The sequence below is a fragment of the Sorex araneus genome, chromosome 4, assembly GCF_027595985.1.
Source record: "Sorex araneus isolate mSorAra2 chromosome 4, mSorAra2.pri, whole genome shotgun sequence".
Classification (NCBI taxonomy): domain Eukaryota; kingdom Metazoa; phylum Chordata; class Mammalia; order Eulipotyphla; family Soricidae; genus Sorex; species Sorex araneus.
The window spans coordinates 132,763,481-132,785,128 of record NC_073305.1 but is presented as its reverse complement, the minus strand read 5'-3'; the positions used below and the strand labels follow the sequence as shown (position 1 = coordinate 132,785,128).

Below are 21,648 nucleotides of genomic sequence, written 5' to 3'. Positions count from 1 at the left end.
TACTTCCAGACTTGTATCATTAGTGAGGCTCAAGTAGAGCTATAAAACAAGAGTAAAGAATTAAAAAAAAAATTTGAAAAAAAAATCTTTATTTCAACTTAAACATACATAAAGAAGGGGCAAATGCTCATTTGCTAGGTTTTTACATCAGCTGATGCCCTCAGGATTCAGCTCTGAAACAGCAGGAGTAAGATTTAACCTTGGGTGGGAAAAGGAAAACGTCTCGTGGCTCCAATTCTATTTTTAAGGAAATATGAAGGAGCCACTGCACCTGGGGCTCCCCTGAGAGAGACTTTTCTCTCCACCCGCACCCCTCCCCAGCCCCCACCCCTCTGTGAGACACTGGACCTGGGAACACTGCCGCCAGTGCTCACAGCTCCTCTGCCCAGCACCCCCAGGCAAAGATCCGCACTCACAGGCAAATATCTGCAGCGCGTTATGTTTTGCATTTCAACATTCCCTGAGCAAGCGCCCTTGCTGCTGAGCTGCCCGGCTGCCTGGCTTTTCAAGGTCTCTCAGAAGACAGCATGTCGGCTTTCGTTGGTGCTAATGACAAAGATGAGACAGTTTTGAGAATTTTTTGTTTTATTTTTATTGTGTGTTATGTTGGATTGGTTTCTGGGCCACACCTGGTGGTGTTTAGGGCTTATTCTCAGCTCTGTATTCAAGGATCACTTCTGGTGGTGCTTGGGGGACCATATGTGGTACTGGGGATTGAACCTACATTAGCCACGCGTGAGCTGCTGAACTATTGCTCCAGCCCAAGTTCTGGTCTTTTAAATGCGCCATGTTCCGGGAACATCTGCCTCAGATACAGCAGAAGTTTTATTCTTTGCTTTTGGTGGATGCTTAATAAATACTGATGGCCTATTTATAATGAACTGCATCAAAAGAATTTAAAACATTATTCCAAGGAATGACTGTTGGCAATAAACCCACCAACAAGAGTTTTATAAGATCATTTGCCTTAAAAAAAAAATCATTTGCCTTATCTAGAAAAATAAAATCTCTGAAAGTTATTCCAATACGCCAGATTTGTTTATCACTACTGTTTTAGAGAAAGAGACGGCATTTGATCATTTTCAAAGATGGAAGAACAATGATCCATTAGTTCTTGAAGCTGGATGGCAGGGAACTGCACTTGTTTCTCAAACCACTTGGCAACTGTAAGAAGCTTCTGGTCACAAAATGCATGTCCAACAAATTGCAGTCCAAGTGGCAGCCCTTTGCTCGAGAGGGACACAGGGACACTGATGGCCGGCAAGCCTGAGGGGAAGAGAAGTGCCCATTAGCTTATTGTTTCTTCATTCCAGCAGGAGAGAATTCTCACACTTTCAGTGCTAGCAAGTACAAGACAGGATAAGTTTTAAAAAGTAAAAGAAGAAAAAAAAAAGTATACATGCTTTAGTACCTTTCTGTGTTCACTTCACAACTTCTTTGAGAGGATGGTGCAGAGAGCTAATACCTAGTACAAGGGTTAAGTCACAGGTGGTCAAGCCCAGCTCGATCCCAGGAACTCCCACAGAGTCCTCTGAGCACAGAGTCAAGAGTAGTGCCTAACATCACGAGGTGTGGCCACCAAACCCCAAAATAAAACAAAACCAACATTATCTTGGAAATCACTTTCTTACTTCAGAGTCGTAATTCAGTTTTTCATAGCTGCAGAACATTTTCCAGAAAGGACCTTTTGCATAATTTATTCAAACACTTGTCAATGGTTCAGCATTTTGGTTTTTAGTATTTCCCTATTTCATGCTTATGCTCTAGTAAATTTCCTTATGCGTATGTGTTTTTTAATATTCTTGAGAGTTTTTCAGGTAAAAAAAGGATCATTGCTTATATAACCAGATACTGCAAAATTTTGTCTTGTTTTTTTTGGGGGGGGTTGGGAACCACACCTAGAGGTGGGGGGATCACTCCTGGCCATGCTCAGGGGACCATGAAGTGCCAAGTACCAGAGGGCTCCTCCATAAAAAGAATGCGCTTCAGCCTGTGGAGCCGTTTCTCTGGCCCAGAAGTTTTATTAGTCTGCATTCCCATCTACAAAATACTTTTCCCTGTACATTTTCTTTGAGTGTTCTTAAATTTTTGTCATCTCATTAGCTGAGGAATAGTAACCAAATATTATTGAGGATCGGCCAAAAGGGTACATGTAACCCAAGAGATTTTTGCAACCCAAATTGAGCATCAAAAATAATAACAGAAATTGCTTCAATACACTGAAGTCAAAAAAAGAAAGAGAGAAAGAAAGAAAAGGAAGGAAGGAAGGAAGGAAGGAAGAAAGAAAGAAAGAAAGAAAGAAAGAAAGAAAGAAAGAAAGAAAGAAAGAAAGAAAGAAAGAGAGAAAGAAAGAAAGAGAGAAAGAAAGAAAGAAAGAAGGAAAGAAAGAAAGAAAGAAAGAAAGAAAGAAAGAAAGAAAGAAAGAAAGAAAGAAAGAAAGAAAGAAAGAAAGAAAAGAAAGAAAGAAAGAAAGAAAGAAAAGAAAGGAAAAAGGAAAGACTGACTTTCTCTGCTGATGAGTGAATGTGGAAAGTATGATTCTAGACAGTCAGCATTTTATCATTCTAGGAAAGTATCACTGACAGATAAGAAAACTGTACTCAGCAGAGAGCCTGAGGAAGCAGATCTCAGTCAAGCCCTGTGGAGAATACTCTTGAGGGTGCTCACCTGCCAGATTGACGGCCTGGGTGAAGACATCATCCTGGGCGCTTCGTGTTCTGTTGTCTTCTTTGATGAACTCCAGGTACGGTACTGCCTCCCTCAAGGTGGTGGGGGTGAGCAGGACATCCACTCCAGAGTTAAAAACACTCCTAAAGTCGTTAGCAATGAGACGCCTTACTTTTTGGGCTTTGACAAAGTAATCCTCATAGTTTCTGTGGGAAGAAGCAGGGCATGTTTTAAGTACTTTTTGCTCTTTCTTTGAGTCTATTCTCATCCACAAAGCTTGTTAAAGAATCACTGTGGTCTTGGCCTTCCTGAGCAGACTCCACTTATATTCCTAACAACACATCAAATAGGATTTTGTGCAACTGTGCTGTTATTCTGAAACTTTGCTGTGTGGCATTCAATCAGAATTTGCTACATGTCTATACATAGCATTGCAAATATGAACACTTCAAGGCACAAAAAAAATCAGCGCATTAATTCTCAGGTGAGGAAATTCAAGAGTATAGCAATGAAATGTACTCCCAAAGGTTACAAAGATTGACAGTGGCAGAAAAAGGACTAGAACTGAGGTCTCTGGAGGCTTACTCCATTCTTCCCATTATAATGTCTCACTTTATCTCTGGCATATATTATCTATAATGATAACTAATTATTATATGATTCTGTTTTTTGTAAAAGTCTTACATGCTACCAAAATTAGACACTAGGAGGTACTCCTAGGAAACAGAAACTGGGGCAAGTGCAATGTTTGCAACTTTGTGTTTTATGGATAGTACAGCCAGGAATGGAAAATGGGAAATCCAAGAAAGATGCTGCCTTTACAGAAAACATTAAGGAACCAGCCAGACATTGAAGTGACCATGAATAAGTGATGTTAAAAAAGGAAAATTCTTTAGGGTTTCTTAAGTTGCTAATGAAGGCAGGTAAAAGTGGTAACAATTCTCAATTATAATTTTCTCACCTGTAAAAATCAATAAACTTCTATTATAATGAGGACCAATAAAATGATCTTAAAAATAAAACTTTTTTATAATCCAAGATACAACAACAGAAATATTAGAGGTCTTTACCATCATTTGACCCCAAGGACTTCAGGGAAAAGAACGTACGTAGATACTACCTGTAGTGTAGTGTAGTAAACAATAACGGTAGGTAGCTTAAATGATATATTAACAGTATCCCCCAAGTGGAACTTTAAAAAGAACAAAAGAAAAAATAATAAAAAAGTAATTTTTAAAAATTAACATGTATTTCTACTTCGAATGTGGTCCAGAAGTAGAACCTCTACTTTTATCAATGTTATAGTAAGAGATGGGATTTACTCTACTGTCTTAAACAGCTAGAAAATTAGACAAAATTAAATAATCATTTTCCAGCCTTAGAAACAGACATTCAAGAGAGGGAGTTCTCTTGGAGAAGCAAAACAAACTAGGAAGGCTTGTGATTTCTCAGGAGTAAGCCAGGGAGAGAAATCAGACCTGTAGAGACTTACAAATGTATGAGAAGAAACTCACAAGAGTGAGAGGAGAATATATACAGAACAGTTTGTGTTCCCAACAGCTAAAGTGGAAAGGTCTTTAAAAACATAGGCCATCTGGTAGACTCTTTGAGGGGTATATCGGAAATAAGAGTTAATTAGCCCTACACTAAAAATTGTTTTGAGCTCATCCTAACAAAACTTTTTAAGGAAGTCTTCAAAGGATGCACTGTATTCCAAGTAAACTTAACTGCATCCAAGAACAAACTTCAACACAATTTAAAGGAAACAACAAAAAGTGGACCAATGACATTGTATAAACAAACCATAAGTCCAGGCATGCAAAAAGTAACTTCCAACTAGGGGCGGGGAAAGCCATCTGTATAAAATAATACAGAAATGTCGAATTAGCAGATGCAAGCAATAAAACAGATATTATAAGTATGCTACATAGGCGATATGAAGATAAAGGAATTAAAGAAAATAAAACCTGCTTGGAACTTTTAGAGATAAAAAAAAATTGTAAAAAAATAATTAGACTGGACGGGGTTGATAGAAGATTGGCACAACAGATGAAAAAAATCAGTGATTCTGTCCTTAGTAACCGAAAATGTCCAAAAGGAAGCCCAGAAAAACTGAAAACAAAACACAACAAAAGATGAAGACTTCAGCAAGATGCAGGATATTATAAGCAGAGTCACAGATGTGAGTGAAAATTCCAGAAGGAGAGGGGGAGGTCAGAAGAAATACTTGAAGAAAGATTGCTCAAAATTTCCACACACTTGAGTAAACTACAAATCCACAGAGCCAAGTTGCTTAACATACCTTTAGAGAGAAGTATGAACAAAACCATACCACTGCAATGGTGCATCACAGTGAAATTTCTGAAGGCCCATGATAAAGGAAAATCTTAGTATTGGAAGGAGAAAAGACAAGACAAGAGATGTGGAAGACAAGAGATTTCTCCAAAGTGATATAAACCCGGGCTGGAGCAATAGCACAGCGGGTAGGGCATTTGCCTTGCATGCGGCCAACCCGGGTCCGATTCCCAGCATCCCATATGGTCCCCTGAGCATTGCTAGGGTTAATTCCTGAGTGCAGAGCCAGGAGTGACCCCTGTGCATCACAGGGTGTGACCCAAAAAGCAAAACAAAAACAAAAACAAAGTGATATAAATCCTATCACATCGAAAAAACACCTAAGTGACCAAAAGGAAAAAAAAATCACTGAGATTTCATGCTGGGAAGAAAAATACCATTCAAAATCAAAAGCAAAATCAAGACGTGACAACATAAAGGATCGCTGAAGAAATTTATTGCAAGCAGGGCTCCACCACCGGAAATATTAAAGGAAGCTCTACTGAAGATAAGACACCAGAAAAGACGTCTGGATCTGCACAAAAGAATGAAAACAACCAGAAACAGTAAAGATTAGGTTCATACAGATGACTTTTCCCCTTCTCATTTTAAATCTCTTTCTGAGAAAAAAAAAAAGTTTATTTAAGAAAAAGAAGGCAGGAAGAATTGTTCAAAGAAAGATCAGTGGTGGAGGGAAACGGACACTGGTGGGGGGATTGGCACTGGAACACTGTATACCTGAAAATCAACTGCGAATCACTATATAAATCACAGTGCATTAATGTTAAATAATAATAATGTAAAAAGCCCAAAATAGTATTTTTAATGGGAGAAAGAAAAACTGGGGGCTGGACAGTAGCTCCAAGGGCTGAAGAACATGGCTGGGATGTGAAAGGTTTGGGTTCTAGCAGCATCAGGCTGAGTACTACAGGGAGTGGCTCTGGGCCACGAGCACTGCACTAGAAACTGGCCCCCTTGCACCCCCTCCACTCTTGCCGCCTTTAAATAAGAGGGGATGCGTGGAAGGCAACAGTAAAGAAGGCAGATTTAAACATGGTTCAAGTGTGTAAATGACAATTAAGAACAAAAATATGGCTGGAGAGATAGTACTACAGGTAGGGTGCTTGCCTTGCATGCAGTCAACCCAGGTTCAATCCACGGTATCCCATTAGGTCCCTTGAGCCCTGTGGAGTGATCCCTGAGTGCAGAGACAGAATTAAGCCCTGACACCACCAGGTATGCCCCCCCCAAACAAACAAACAAAACTCAAAAGTAAACTGGATCCTTAAATAAACATTGTCTTTTAAAATTCATTTATGGGCTTTTAAAATTCATTTGACTGTTCTCACCCATGTTCCTCATTTTTGAGACAGTGTTGATTTGCAATAATGCTAATCATAGTTCCATGAATACAATGTTCCGACACCACATCCCCCACCAGAGTCCCTTTCCCTCCACCGCTGTCCTAAGATCCCTGTCCATCTGCCAATAAATTCATGTCTTTGGAACAAAAGAGGATAGAATGACAAAATGTCAGATTGAGGAAATCACATGAAGAAAAATGTTTTGAATAACAGTTTACATTTTAAATTTATTCTTGTTTTTTTTTTTGTTTTGTTTTAAGGACACACCAGTGATGTTCAGGGGTTACTCCTGACTCTGCACTCAGAAATTACTCCTGATGGTGACTGGGGGACCCTATGGGGTGCTGGGGATCGTACCTGGCATCTGCAAGGCAAACACCCTACCCTCTGTCCTATCACTCTAACCTCCAACAGTTTATTTTTTGATCATTCCTGACATATAAACTGACTTTTAAAGATAAAATAAATAAGTATCCCTCAATTCTATTTTCCAGTCACTATATCCATTCTTAAAATTCTGAAAACCTTAAAATTAAAAAAAAAATTTTAAAAAAAAGGACAAGAAGAAGAAAACATATGTATAAGGATGTTATTTTCAGAAATATAGCAAGTTTGTGGGGAGTTTGATCCAGTACAGTGGGCAGGATTTGATCCCCGGTACCCCATATGGCACCCCAAGTCTTTCAGGAGCGCAGAGTCAGGAATAAACTCTGAGCACTGCTCAGTGGCCCCCCAATTTTTTTTAAAAAATATGTAGCAGGTTTGTTGCTACTAAATGATTTTTTAGGGGTTGCTTCATTTTGCTTAAGATATAGTGGACTTTATTAACTTATCTCTTTTTCTGATTTTATTTTGAAAATTCTCTAAATAAAATAAAGCAGTGGGTTTTTTTTGTTTGTAAAGTCTCCAGATGGTAGTTCTCTTTTGAAATTTGGCCCCGAGGGGAACCCCCAGCAGTGCCTGGAGAGCCCAGGGCGACTACCACGGGTCTTGGCAGAGCAATGAGGTTCGATACTGGAGCATGTCTGTCTGGTGGGGGTAGGGTGTTCTAGGGGCAATGTGGTGCTGGGGCTGAAACTCAGGGCCTCCAACAGGCCTGGCACGTGCTCTGACTACTTGAGCTATCTTCCCAGACCTCTATTTTTAATTTTTTGGTGATCACCATATATTTTTCATTGTGGCTGATCCTAACTACTAGCTCTGAAGGTGATGCAAAGATGAATGCATGCCATCTGCCTGTGAGGGCCTACAGAAAACCTCCAGAAAGCTGTTCACTGGAGCAACTACTCTTGGTTTTTAATAGTTCTCTCATCCTCTGAGACTCAGTGGTAAAAAAGATGAAACTTATTCACAAGACCACAGGTACACCTATATAAAAGATAATCTAACAGGCAGAATTCTTTCCTGGACCAAATGGATACACAATGCAGGGGAAAACAAAGTTGATCTTAACGGATGCCTTTTTAATTGACACCAATGTAACTTCCTACTTTAGGCTCAGACAGCACTAAAATTACGAGACAAAATAAATAGAAATATTTAAAGAAGCTAAAATTCCTGAATTTCTAACTTAGTTTGTACTAATCATTGAACTAGAGCATTTAATAGCATTTTTGTTTTTGAAAAACTAGGAATCAAATATATAAAAAAACATAGGCTTTTCAGCAGGCCTTTCTTGTTTTGTATCTGTTTGTTTGTTTTGGGGTCATCACCCAGTGGTGCTCATGTCTTACTCCTGGCTCTGTGCTCAGGGATCACTCCTGGTGGAGTTTGGGGATTGAATCTGGATCAGCCGTGTGCAAGGCAAGCGCCCTACCCACTAAACTATAGCTCTAGCCCAGGTCTAGATCTTTCTCAATTTAAGTCATTCTTTTTTCTCAACTTATAGGACCTTGTAGACATATTGCTACTTTACTCATGAGTTTCTACAAATGGAGAAAATTCCTTAACCAGTGATCTTACTCTTTTAATAGGAAAAAGTTTCCTGAGAGAATTCTTCCTCTCACCACATCATTGAACCCTTCTCGTCTGGTGGCAGCGTACATGGCTTCAGTAGACACATCATTGTTGCATCTGTGCCCTGAGAGCAAAAGAGATAAATGTTACCTGGAAAGAAAAGTCCAGTTTCGCTGAAAAGTAAACGCACAAACACACTTGTGAACAATACTCCAGTCTGCAAAGATTGTCTTTCATGGTTCCTCATCTTTATCTGTTGTGCAACTACTGATCAGTTGGGAGTTAAAGAGAAGGAAATAACTAAGAAAGAAATTTCAATTAGGACTGGTAGTAATAGTACAGTGGGCGGGGCACTTGTCTTTCATGTGGCTCACCCAGGTTTGATCTCCGGCACTACCTATGCTCCCTTTAAACCCCGCAGAAGCATGACCACCCAGCATGGCCAAAACACAACAATAAAACAACAAAAAGAAATTTCAATTAATCTCTGATCCTTTCATTTATTCAAATGTTTCACGAACTTCTCCCCTCTGCCAGATACTACATTAGACAGAGAATATAAAGACAGCCGCAATTCAGAGAGATGATTACATAGGTATATTTATAGGTATATTTACATAGGTATATTTATAAGAAGTATAAATACAATATGCTGACAAAGTGACAAAGAAAAATCATTCACTGACTTATTTCACAGAATTCTTAAGATTATCTTGTGTTTTATTTCCCCTACCACAAAACAGTGATTCTTTCAAATATTTTAAGTCTATTAGTTTAGAATCTAAAGGGCAGCCATCTTACCATATTCAAGTCCATCAAACCTTGCCATATTCGATGCTACTTCTGATGTGCACAATACATGGTAGCAGACAATTGAGTAACTGGTATGAGGGAGAGACACTTCCTTCACTTGGGCACCCGCAGACTCAAAGAGGTCAGCAGCTTTGGACCAAAGAGATTGTACTTCACTTGATAATTCTGGCACAAGATACTCCTTATTGGAAAAAAGTTACAATACAGAAATTGAAACATCTGGATAGATGGACCTAAAACAGTCTGTACTCTAGGACATTTGTCAATATATTCAAAACTCTGATAAAAGTAAGAATAATCCAACTTAAGTATTTTAAAAGTGTTTATGGCATAACAAGCATAGAACTAGGTCTTGGGAGGTGGGTGCAAAACTTAAAGATTGAAGACCTGGTTGGAGAATTTATACCTGGGGTTGCTATCTTTAGAGGCAGAGCCAATGATGCTGCTAAACATCTTACAATGCATAGAAAGCCTCCCACAACAAAAAAATCATGCTAAGCTTAAACAATTTTTTTTGCTAAGCTTAAATATGAAACAAAATTTAAACCATTAATTTAAGATACTTACCTCTTAAGTATAATTGACTCAACTGCTACTATAGTAAAAGTAGTAGCAAGACCAATAATGACAAGAAAGGTGGTAATATCTGAGGTAAGTTCCAAGGGCTATGAGGCATGACTCTAGGCTAAAGCCTTTACATATCATATTAGCAAAGAATATGACCTATTAGCCAGGTGCTTTCCAGCTATATTTAAAGATAGTTTTATTTGAGCACTCTTTCACAGGATGGTGGGAAAATTAAGTAGTTGTGATTCAGACTTTATTGGTCTAAAATACTTACTCTCTAGCCCTTTAAAAAAAAGCTTTATACTCACTACTTAACAGGATTATCTAACTTGGTCCTCATGGCTACCTGTGGCTACTACTGCTGTTATTCCCATTCAATAGGTGGAGAAATTGAGTTGGGGGGGGGGATTGAAGTCATGTGCTCAGGTCACTTATGAAATAAAAATGGCAGAGTGGCAGCTGAAACCCAAGTCTGTTTCCCCAGTATGTGCTCTCTATCTGATTCCTGATTATAGTATTTCTGTAAAGGACAAAAAGGGAAGAGTTACCTTTGGAATTCCTATACAGAGTTTGCTCACATCTGCCAAAGTGGGAAGCATAAAGGGTTTAACGGGATCCTGTACTGTGGTAGAATCCTTGGGGTCATGCCCAGCCAGAACACCTGTAAGGAGAAATCCTTATGAGTAACCTCACTTTGCTTTACAGAGAGAGAAACTATATGAGATCAAACTATATGAGATCAAATAAATACCCAACACAACTGCTGCATCATCCACACATCTGGTTAGGATTCCTGGCACATCCATTGAGTTCACCAGAGGAATGAGGCCATGACGAGAAACCAAGCCATAGGTTGGCTTTAAGCCAACAAGCCCACAATGGGCAGCAGGATTTCTGGTAGATCCACCTGTATCTGATCCTAAAGCCCTGGAATTCAAATGGAATTTCCTTTAGAAGAATGACATCATCTCTAAGTATACATGAAATCTACCCTTCAAAATGTGCGATTTTACATTGCATTTATATAATTAAACCAAAGTAATACACACTTATTTCAGAGAATTCATAGAGTGTAAAACTGTATATAGGGATAACAAAACATTCTATCACAGCAGACGAAACATTACTAACATTTTATCATACTAACTTTGAGAATTTTTTTTTTTTGCTTTTTGGGTCACACCCGGCGATGCTCAGGGCTGACTCCTGGCTCTGCACTCAGGAATCACTCCTGGCGGTGCTCGGGGGACCATATGGGATGCTGGTAATCGAACCCAGGTTGGTTGCGTGCAAGGCAAATGCCCTACCTGCTGTGCTATTGCTCCAGCCCCAACTTTTGAGAATTTTTTTTAAAAAAATCTTTTCATAGTGAGTTACTGAACTCACTGTAAATCTAAATCCCTATATATTTTTTGCTTTTATTATTAAAATTACTAAACTTTTATTTTATTTATTCAGGCTTATTTATTATTATTTTTTTGGTCACAACCAGCAGTACTCAGGGCTTACTGCTGGCTCTGTGCTCAGGGATTACTCCTGGTGGGGCCTGTGAGACCATTCGGGGTGCTGGGGATGGAACCAGCGTCGACTATAAGCAAAAATAAGTGCCCTGCCTGCTGTACTATCTCTCCAAACACAAATTACTAAAATTTTAAAGTGATACAAAACTATCACAGCAATTTGTGATTCTCGGTATCTTAAAGCCATTTTACCATAATATACATCCAAAATAATACCTATTACACATACAAACGTCATAGGTTCCTTTGGAATTAGCTGCACTCAAAACAAATTAATGGGAATTTCAAAGAAAGCTTTGTACAGACTAAATAGCCATCTAGAAATTCAGAGAAAGACCTCAGTGACCCAATGCAGAATTATGGATAGACATGTGCTTTTTTAATTATGCTGTCCTAAATTATGTCATAATGAATAACTTTGTAATATACACCTTTAAACATCATTGCCGACAAATATGATCTGACTTTAGGCTAAATTCAAAGGAGCAGAGATTATGGGAAAAATGTTATCTGAGGGGAGGTGGGCAGAGGTGGGTTTCTGAGTGATACACGGCAATGCTGAGGGATCACTGCTGGCAGTGCCTGGGAGACCATGTGGTGCTAGGTATGAACCAGGGTGAGTCATACGTAAGGCAAGTGTCTTAACTAACCCCTGCACTATCTCTCCAGCTCCAGAAATTCTTAAAATGTAATTGTCAAACTGCTTGTCCTAAAGGTTATGTCATTTTATATTTCCTATTGCAATGATTCTAATTGAGTTTTCATGTTTCACTGTATCATTAAGTATTAGCTATTTTAAATTTGCTTAGTTTAAAAGCCAGAAATCCTTAACAAGCCTTCGATTAATTAATTTTTGGAGGGTATATTGAGGATCAAACCCAGGTCTCATGCAAGCACTTTACTACTAAATTATATCCTCTGCCATAATAACACATTTAAAAACTATTTGTGACATTTATTTGTAGAATCACTTCATTTCTTTGTGTGAGCAGTGTCTCCTCTTCTCTTTACTTTTGGGGAGGGAGGCACATCCAAAGGTACTTGGAGAAGTTCCTTGCTTAGTGCTCAGGGGTCACTTCCAGCGGTGCGCAGGCAATATGGAATTTTGGAGATTGACCGTGGGCCTTTTACTGGCAAAGTCAATGCTCTGGTCCTTTGAGCAATCTCCCTGGCCTAGAGCATCTTCTTTTCTGATTTAAAATACAGTGAAAAATAACTACCCCAAGGATATTTTGTTAAATCAGTCAGTCACAAGAGTATAAATATAGCTTATTGCCTGATTTCACTTAGATAAAAGCAGTCAAATTCACAGCAACATAAAGTAAAAGAGCAATTGCCAGGGGCTGGGAAGACAGGCAATTAGGCAGCTGCTGCCTTAACAGCAGAGTTTCAGTTTTGCAAAAGAAACAAGTTCTGGAGGTTGGCTGCACTACACTGTGTATTTATGTGTTTATATCAAACACCTTCTGGATTGTATAGTTAAAACCGTTAGGATTATATTATGTTATATATATTTTGTGACAAAATTTTTAAAAAATGTATCGTTAGCTCAGAAAAAAATCTTTCTGATTAGAAAAGCATATATGCCTACTGCAAAACTTAAAATACATAACTACATGATGCACATGGTTAACCACTGCCCCTATAATAACCTTGATGTCAATTATGATCTGTCCAGATGCGTCCTTATAACTACTAGCAAGTATATATGTATATATATGAAAATTACATAAATAACTACAATATTCAACAGAAAAAAAAGTCATTGTACACATCCTGTTCTGCATTCCACTTAGCAATGTATCTTTGGGGGCTGGGGTGGTCTGTGGCGACATCCAGTGATGTCCAGAGTTTACTTATGGCTCTGAGTTCAGAGATCACTTTTGGTAGTGCTCAGGGGACCATAAGCAGTGCCAGCGATCAAACCTGGGTTGGCAGCATGCAAAGTAAGGTCTTAAGCCCTTTACACTCTCTCTGGCCTTTAGCAGTATGTCTTAGATATTTTTCCACATCATTGCATGGTTCACTATCATTCTGTTTTTTATTGGCTGCATAGTATTCCAAGCATCCAGTTATTTTAAAAACTATTAGACAACAAACATACCAAAATAGGGAAAAACAAAGCAAAACACTCAATGGTTTGGTGCCTATTCCTTTTGGGTCCCTTTTCTTGCCCAAACCCAGAGAAGCTTAGCAGAGCAAGGCCCTAAGTCCTCTGGTCCCCAGCTCTACAGAATATGCAGATTAAAGATTGTCTTTTTTTGGGGGAGAGGGAGGTGACTCTGGGGCCACATCTAGTGGTGCTGAGGGGCTTCTCCTGGCTCTGTGTTTGAGTTCACTCCTGTTGATGTACAGGGGGTTGTATGTGGTGTTAGTGATCAAACCCCGGTCAGCTGCATATAAGGTATGTGCCTTACCCCCTGCACTCTCCCTCTTGGCCCTTGGATTGCTGGTCTATTTTTTTAATTTTTTTGCTTTTTGGGTCACACCCAGCGATGCTCAGCGGTTACTCTTGGCGTTGCTCAGGGGACCATATAGGATGCTGGGAATCGAACCTGGGTTGGCTGCGTGCAAGGCAAACGCCCTACCCGCTGTGCTATTGCTCCAGCCCCATGGATTGCTATTTTTACCAGTACAATTTCACTACGAAGTTAGACTCTTGCTCTCACTATTTAAAAAAAGATACATTTTCTTATTAGGATTCACTGACTGATGTGTAGAAAGAAAAACCTACATTTCCATAGGAATTATGTGTCAAAATGCCATCTTCTCAAAGCACATTCACAAAGATGAACTCTAAGTGGGGTGATGAGAACAGAAAAAAAAAGCATCTAATCTCACAGTCCTAAAGTGTCAGAACTCTCATTAATATTAATGCAGTGCTATAAAATTCCACAGAGATAAAATGAAATGGTTTCACTTGTTAACAAGATTTCAGGGAAACTTAAAAAAAAAATCTGTAGACTCTAAATTTCCAAACCTCTAAAAAATATCAATAATTTACTGTTTGCAAAGCCTATGAAAAAGCCAAATTGCAGTGGAAAATTAAGAAGAGATAAAATAGATACTACTGTAGCACTGTAGCACTGTCATTCCGTTGTTCATCGATTTGCTCGAGCGGACACCAGTAACGTCTCCATTGTGAGACTTGTTGTTACTGTTTTTGGCATACTGAATATGCCATGGGTAGTGGCATATTGGCAGACTCCACTGTGTGGGTGGGATACTCTTGGTAGCTTGCTGGGCTCTCCGAGAGGGGCGGAGGAATCAAACCCGGGTTGGCCGCGTGCAAGGCAAACGCCCTACCAGCTGTGCTATCACTCCAGTCCAGATACAGTACTGTTAAGCATATTCAATTTGATTAAATTGAAACAATAAAATAAATATAATAACAGTGATATGTACTTATTTTTCTCTTTCTTTATTCAGGGATGGGGGGGTGGTATTGGGCCACATATGGTGCCCAATTCCCAACTCTGCTTGGGGTGATTCCTGGAGGGGTTCAGGGGACCATATAGTGGTGCCAGGGAGCAAACATGGGCCAATTGTAGAGCATAAGTTCAGGCCATTAAGCTATCTCTCTTGGCCTCTCTTACTTACTCTTTAGGTGGTTAAGAAATGTTTTTACAAATGGAACTTAAGACATAATTAATGTAGGAGGGGCTAGAGTGATAGCACAGCAGGTAGGGCGTTTGCCTTGCTCGAGGCTGACACGGGTTGATTCCCAGCATCCCTTATGGTCCCCCAAGCACCGCCAGGAGTAATTCCTGAGTGCAGAGCCAGGACTCACCCCTGAGCATTACTGGATGTGACCCAGAAAGCAAAAAAACAAAACAAACGAAAAAAAACCACATAATGCAAGTGAGATGGTCTATTTCCAAATACAAAGTGTGGCTTTGTATTTAAAAATAGCTCCTTCCAAACTGTAAGCCCTTCTATTTAAGGATCAAACCATTCTAGTTGCTGCTTTATAAGAACACTAACTTCAGACATCCTAGTGATACATAAATATTAGGGCCATTTTCCCTTTATCTTATTACGCTGCCAACTGAAGCAAAACAAAACACTGCAGCTTCCCCCCAAAGCCAAGTTTTCACTATGTCCTTTCTTGACAGCTGGAGTACTTTTTGTCTTTCATCCCCCCCACCCCACCCCGGCCAACAAAGTAAGATCATTTCAATGAAAGGTGAGTTGTAACAAGTAATTTAGCTCAATGACACTCAACTAAAGTCATGGCATGTTAATCCCCCAAAATTTGTAAAATCAGACACCCCCAAATTATTTGAATAATGAGTTTGGGATATTGCTCACTTGTCGCACAAGCTTTGCATGTATGAGGTCCTGGATTCCATCTGGGCACCTCCTTGGTCCCCCTTCCCAAAATTCCCTTGTCTGAAATTCAGTGAAGTATATTTATGCTACCTGTTTTTTCTGCAAGATCTATAACATCATGCTGTTAAGAAACCAGGTATTATAGAGGAAGACTTCACATTTTTTTTGAAACTAAAGCTAAATGTATATGTAATAAATACAGTTGAGAATACCTGTAACTTATCAAAATAATTGGGTATCATAGATATCTACATATCAATTTGTAATTGCAATATACCATTGAACCTTAAGAGTTGGCTCAAAAAAGTAAAAGTATCTAGGTAGTAATCATTCGAATAATGAAATCTATGGTTAGATTTAAAAAAAAATTTTTTTTAATTTTATTGAATCACTGTGAGATAGTTACAAGCTTTCATGTTTGGGTTACAATCTCACAATGATGAAACACCCATCCCTCCACCAGTGCACATTCCCCACCAGCAATATCCCAGATATACCCCTCCTTTCCCACCCTCCCCTGCCTCCATGGCAGACAATATTCCCCATATTCTCTCTCTACTTTTGGGCATTATAGCTTGCAACACAGACACTGAGAGGTCATCATGTTTGGTCATTGCAGCACTGTTCACAATAGCCACAATCTAGAAACAACCCAAGTGCCCTAAAACAGATGACTGGCTAAAGAAACTTTGATACATCTACACAATGGAATACTATGCAGCTGTTAGGAGAGATGAAGTCATGAAATTTGCATATAAATGGAAAAACATGGAGAGTATCATGCTAAGTGAAATGAGCCAGAAAGCATGGTCAGATTTTTACATGTTTGATGTACCTGATTCAGTTTTAAAGTAAAGACTTTCCCCCAAAGCATCTTACGCAAAGCACGTGAAGGCTGAGACAGCCGCCGCGCTCCCTCCTGAGCTCCCTCCGGTTATGAGCCAATTTGCATCCTCATCCTCAGCCTTGTGCTTCTGCTTTCTCTTTTCTCTGTATTGTTTTGAATAGCTCCAGGGGTTTTTGACTGGTCCAAATACACTGTCTGTGCTTCCAGATCTGTCAGGAAGAAATGATGCAAGAGGCTTCAACAAAACTTTTGTTGTACGTGACACTTGTATGTGAAACCTAGTATGAATTGTTTTTGACTCCATATAACTTGAACTGGAAAGGGAAGGCGCCCACTTAAATGTATTTTTCACTAAAAGATGGATGAGGAGGTAGAAGATGCAAAGTGTATTTGTGGTAGAAAGTAGACAAAACTGGTCTACTAAGTGAAAAACATTTTGGGGCATGGAGCAATAGTGTAGCAGGGAGGATGCCTGCCTTACACACAGCAGACCTGGGTTAGATCCATGGCATAACAAATGGTCCCCCAAGCCTGCCAGGAGTGATCTCTGAGCACAGAGTCAGAAGTAAGCCCTGAGCATCACCAGGTATGGCCCAAACTCCCTACCCTGATTCATTTTATTTTTCTTTCCTTTTTGGGTCACACCCAGTGATGCACAGGGGTCACTCCTGGCTCTGCACTCAGGAATTACTCCTGGCGGTGCTCAGAGCACCATATGGGATGCTGGGAATCAAACCTGGGTCGGCTGCATGCAAGACAAATGCCGTACCCGCTGTGATATCACTCCAGCCCCCTGATTTCTTCTTAAAAGAAAGTCTCAGGGTCAGTTTTTCCCCTTGTATTTTTTGTTTGTTTGGTTTCTGAGCCACACCCAGTAGTGCTCCGTGATCAGGGGTTTCTCCCAGTATTGCTCAGAGGATCACATGGTGCTGGGGATCAAACTAGATTCACACACATGCTGGCTCTTTCAAGCTTGTGTTCTCTCTTAAACACGTGTCTCCCCTTCCTCCCCCTCACATCTAAGGGAGTTTCTTCAATAAAAACTGATTTGCTTCACTAAGAAAAATCTTTATACTTGAAAGGCACATTCAAAGAATAAAACCTTAGAAGAAAAAACGCAAATCATCTGATGGATTCAAATCCAGGATATGTACTCAAGATATTCCACCAAAGTTGTTAGATGGGAGGCAAAATATACAGATGGTATTCAACATCATGAGGCATTAAAAAAAATGCAAACTAAGACCAAAATGAGATCAAATTGTATTCCTATTCGACAACAGAACATAATCTCAGAGGGACTGAGAAACTCGTATTTGAATTTTCAAATTTCCTCACTCCTTTCAGGTATTTTGAGTGAAACTGAAGATATGGAAGAAATATAGGAAAATAAAATTTTAATTACCCCATAGCAAATTCATCTAAATTTGTTTTTCCCATTAACACAGCTCCCTGATCCAACAACTTCTGAACAACTGTGGCATTATAGGGTGGTATATAACCTGAAAAAAAAAAAAATGGAAGGAGTATTTCAATTATAGGAAAGAAAACAGTGAAAATGCAAACTATCTGCAAGAAATAAAATTTAATACTGTACTTAAGCATTTCACATTGAAATGTGAATTATCTCTAATTTGAGTAGTGGATTGAACTTTCTCCCACAGTAGCCTTTCTATGCTAACTGCTATATGTTACCCAAGGACAATCTATATATTCACCTTTTCTTCTCAAATATGCTCTACTACAGTATTTTAAATCTATTCCCAATCAGAAATAGATCTTTATGAAAATTTTCTCTATTGCATTTATAAATTCCCAAATAATTAATAATAGTTTTCCTATCAGAGAAATCTGGGGTACTCTTTATAGAGCATTTCTTTTAATATATAGTTCTATGAATAACCTTTCCACATTTTTCTCCTAGGATCCAAATATCTGAGTGAACATGATTTCTTTTAACCTACTAAACTATAAAGAACAAAAGTATCATTATACTAAGGTAAGTACACTGATAGATGATACTTATAGTTTTTATGTAATATATATTCATAGTGAGAAAATGAAAAATAAGTGGACAGCAGGTACTAATGAATCTTCATACCATAAAGTGTTAATGACCCTTACTTTGTACTTCAACCCTGACTTCATGTATCAATGAATGGAATCCAGAGGTTACTTACTTATCTCTGTAATTAGCTATTGAGTCTTCTAAATAGAATTGCTAAGATTTTCTAAATGGGATTCATCTATGAAACTGGCCTATCTCTAAAAAATAATTTTGTGTTTCTGAGAGAACAAAATGTTAAAAAGTAATACTCCAACCTAAATATTTCTTTTGCGAATATAGTTTAAGACTAACTTGGTGTTTCAGTATTTTTAATTTAAACTGAAGAATGTCTATTTTCATAAACTGATCAGTTCACATTTACCTTTCAGCATTTTTGAAGCACATGTTGTTTCAATACCAGCTGTGCTGAAGTTGTCTTTTATTGCAATGGGAATTCCATCCAATTCCCCAAGTGAGTGACCTACATTAGAAAGCCAAAAGAAGGTCGGGGTAGAGGTAGAGTTAAAAAGGTCAAAAGAATAGGAGATTATCTAGTTCAAAATATAAATACACATTAGTACTAGTTATCAAAACAACTACCAGTTATTAATAATGGGTATATTTTCAAAACTTAAAAATGTTAGAAATTGTGACAGTTGGACATTATCAAATGTTGCATATCCACTAGTCTCATTTTTATTGTACTCCTTGCACAAGTTCCTCAAATAAGGCTCTGTTATAGTTTCCAAATAGAAACTGCAACATTTGACTGCATTCCTTCTTTATGTACACAACAAACATCATTCAAAGCAACTTACCTTCCTTATATCTCTTCTCTGATTCTTCAGCGTGCTTTAAGGCCACTTCCTCTGTTACAGTTATATAAGCATTTAAAAACTTGGTCTTCTTGATTAGAGAGAGGCATTTTTGACAGAGTTCAGTTGGGGTAATGCGGCCTTGCTTAAGAGCTGCAGATACCTATATATATATAAACAAAAAACAACAACAAAAACCCTTTACTCATTTTGCAAAATTTTCTGAAGGAACAGATAAACTTGCTAAAAAATGAAGAAACATAAACTTGTGGCAGGAAGGCTTGGATTCAAAGCTGAGAAACTGTCAACTGTACACTTGCTATTGTGTATGAGGGTCATACAGTCAGGGTGATGATAGATTGGTAGACATAGCAATCACTGTCCTGACTGGGTAAACTTCCCTTTTTGAGTCACACCTGAACAAACAGAACAGCAGTTTAGGTAAACTGTATAGTGACTATACCACCTAGGAGTAGAGCTACAACGTGGGTGGAGGGAGAAGCTTAGCTTTATGACAGGTGGAACACAGGTGGAACACAGTGGAAAAGAAGAGAAGTGAAGCAGACAGGGACTTCATGGCACTAAGATATTGATATCAACTGTATAATTCAAACAGCCACTACAAATTGTGGGCGATACTTACATATTGTGGGTTCAAAAGCAAAGAAACATGTTTTTTTTAAATTTATTTCTGATGCAAGCTAGTAAGGTATTAAAATAATTGTACTATAAGTGTCCAAAATCTGAGTACTGACTGATAGTAAGTCAAGTCCGAGAAAATGATGACAGTTCAAGCCTTCCTAAGTCAAGTAATAATAAGTACTAAAGAGCTCAGATAAATAAATAATAATAAGTCAAAAATGACTCCAGGGCTTTTGGAGAAAGTTGGATAAGATGATCAACTGAACTAGGGGTGGGAGAAGGAGTAACAGTTATTATTTACCAAGAACCAGACATGTCACTATATATGTATTATTTCATTAACCCTGTAAAATAACCACAGGAGTTAGATATTATGAACTTTATTTTACAGGTGAAGAAACTGAAGTTTTGACAAGCGAATTGACTAGTCACCCAACTAGTCTAGGGTAGATTTAACTTTGCTTTCTTTCTTTTTTTTCCCCCATTTGTTTTTTGCTTTGGGGCCACACACAATAATGCTCAGAGGTTACTCCTGGCTCTGCACTCAGGAATTACTCCTAGCAGTTCTCAGGGGAGCATATGGGATATCGAGGGTAGAGCCCAGCTGGCGCACACAAATGCTTGACCTGCTGTACTATCTCTCTGGGCCTAGAGTTAAACGCAGATATTGTGCATAGAAGGCAGTCACACTGACATTGAGCTATGTCCTAGTAGTAGAGATACTGTCTTAATACAAGCTTTTTCCCATTTTTTCCCGTGCACTGGTTGAAGCTTAGTTTGTCTTCTAAGTTGACTGTATTTAAGTGATGGATACATCAAACATCAAAAGTTTATATATTTCAGTGGAAAATCTGCAAGTGACCTGCTCTGAGCTATCAAACAGGAAAGTAGTGGTACTCATAGGGCCAGGGGTTTAAATTAGAAATGTAGTGGGAATAGGTCTCTCAAGCCAATAGAATCACATGAGTGTGCAGGGGCACTGGGAAAGGTAGGACTAGCTAGGCCTGACTTAGAGGTACCTTAGTTACAAGAGGTATTTCCATTTAATATTCTAGCAGAAAGGAGTTGGAGAGAAAATGAGATTCTGTGTAGTCTGATGCTGCAAATCTGGAATGGGAATGAGGACTAGCAAAATCTGAAGAGAGAGACAGAGAGACTTACAGACTGACTCACGCTGTGGCAAAGTAGGAAGCAAGAAAACTGTGGCACTTTCTTGTGGTTCCCTTCCTTGAAGCCCCAGTGCCTCAAGCTGCTTTCTGACTTGCCAAATGGTATATGAAGAGTTAAGGAGTCACTAGTCACGAATGGGTAGAATACGAGATTGTGAAACAGTTGCTTTAAATGGTGCTGGGCTTTGTTGTTCTTTGGAAACTTGGACTTGAGAAAACCAGTACTGAAGATGAAGAGAAATGAAAACAAAGGTGTTAATTAGCAAGAAAAGACAGGATGGGGAGTATGAAATGTGATGAGTGCCTCTCTCCTGGGACAAAACAGAAGTGTCATACCTGAGTACAAAATGCACTGAACTGTAGGAGTTTTGTTAAAAAACAACAACAACCATTTCCTTCCCTGGCACTTTTCTCATCTAATGGAAGGCAGGCATCTCCTCAGGCTTACTTCTCCTGCAATCTCCTCAAGGGGTCGCTGTTTGAGCCCCAGAGACTACAGAGAAGGGAGACTGCAGGCAGATGGTGCCATCTTTCCCCAGTGATGCTCTTTGCCCTCTTCCCTCAAGAGCCCAGCT

The 21,648-nt window shown here is 39.0% G+C and overlaps 1 protein-coding gene across 1 annotated transcript in view; it reads right to left on the bottom strand.

The window, feature by feature from the left end:
* Nucleotides 1-328: 328 nt before the first annotated feature.
* The window catches only part of QRSL1 (glutaminyl-tRNA amidotransferase subunit QRSL1), a 28,236-nt gene continuing 6,916 nt past the window's right edge, over nucleotides 329-21,648 (bottom strand). The window contains exons 2-11 of the mRNA XM_004605701.3: nucleotides 19,266-19,425; nucleotides 18,830-18,928; nucleotides 17,806-17,902; nucleotides 16,433-16,609; nucleotides 10,453-10,628; nucleotides 10,250-10,362; nucleotides 9,123-9,315; nucleotides 8,328-8,445; nucleotides 2,668-2,873; nucleotides 329-1,266 (exon numbers count right to left, since the gene is read on the bottom strand). Of these exons, the coding sequence (XP_004605758.1) occupies nucleotides 1,046-1,266; nucleotides 2,668-2,873; nucleotides 8,328-8,445; nucleotides 9,123-9,315; nucleotides 10,250-10,362; nucleotides 10,453-10,628; nucleotides 16,433-16,609; nucleotides 17,806-17,902; nucleotides 18,830-18,928; nucleotides 19,266-19,425 (1,560 nt within the window). The 3' untranslated portion in view covers nucleotides 329-1,045. The remainder of the gene's footprint in view (nucleotides 1,267-2,667; nucleotides 2,874-8,327; nucleotides 8,446-9,122; nucleotides 9,316-10,249; nucleotides 10,363-10,452; nucleotides 10,629-16,432; nucleotides 16,610-17,805; nucleotides 17,903-18,829; nucleotides 18,929-19,265; nucleotides 19,426-21,648) is intronic.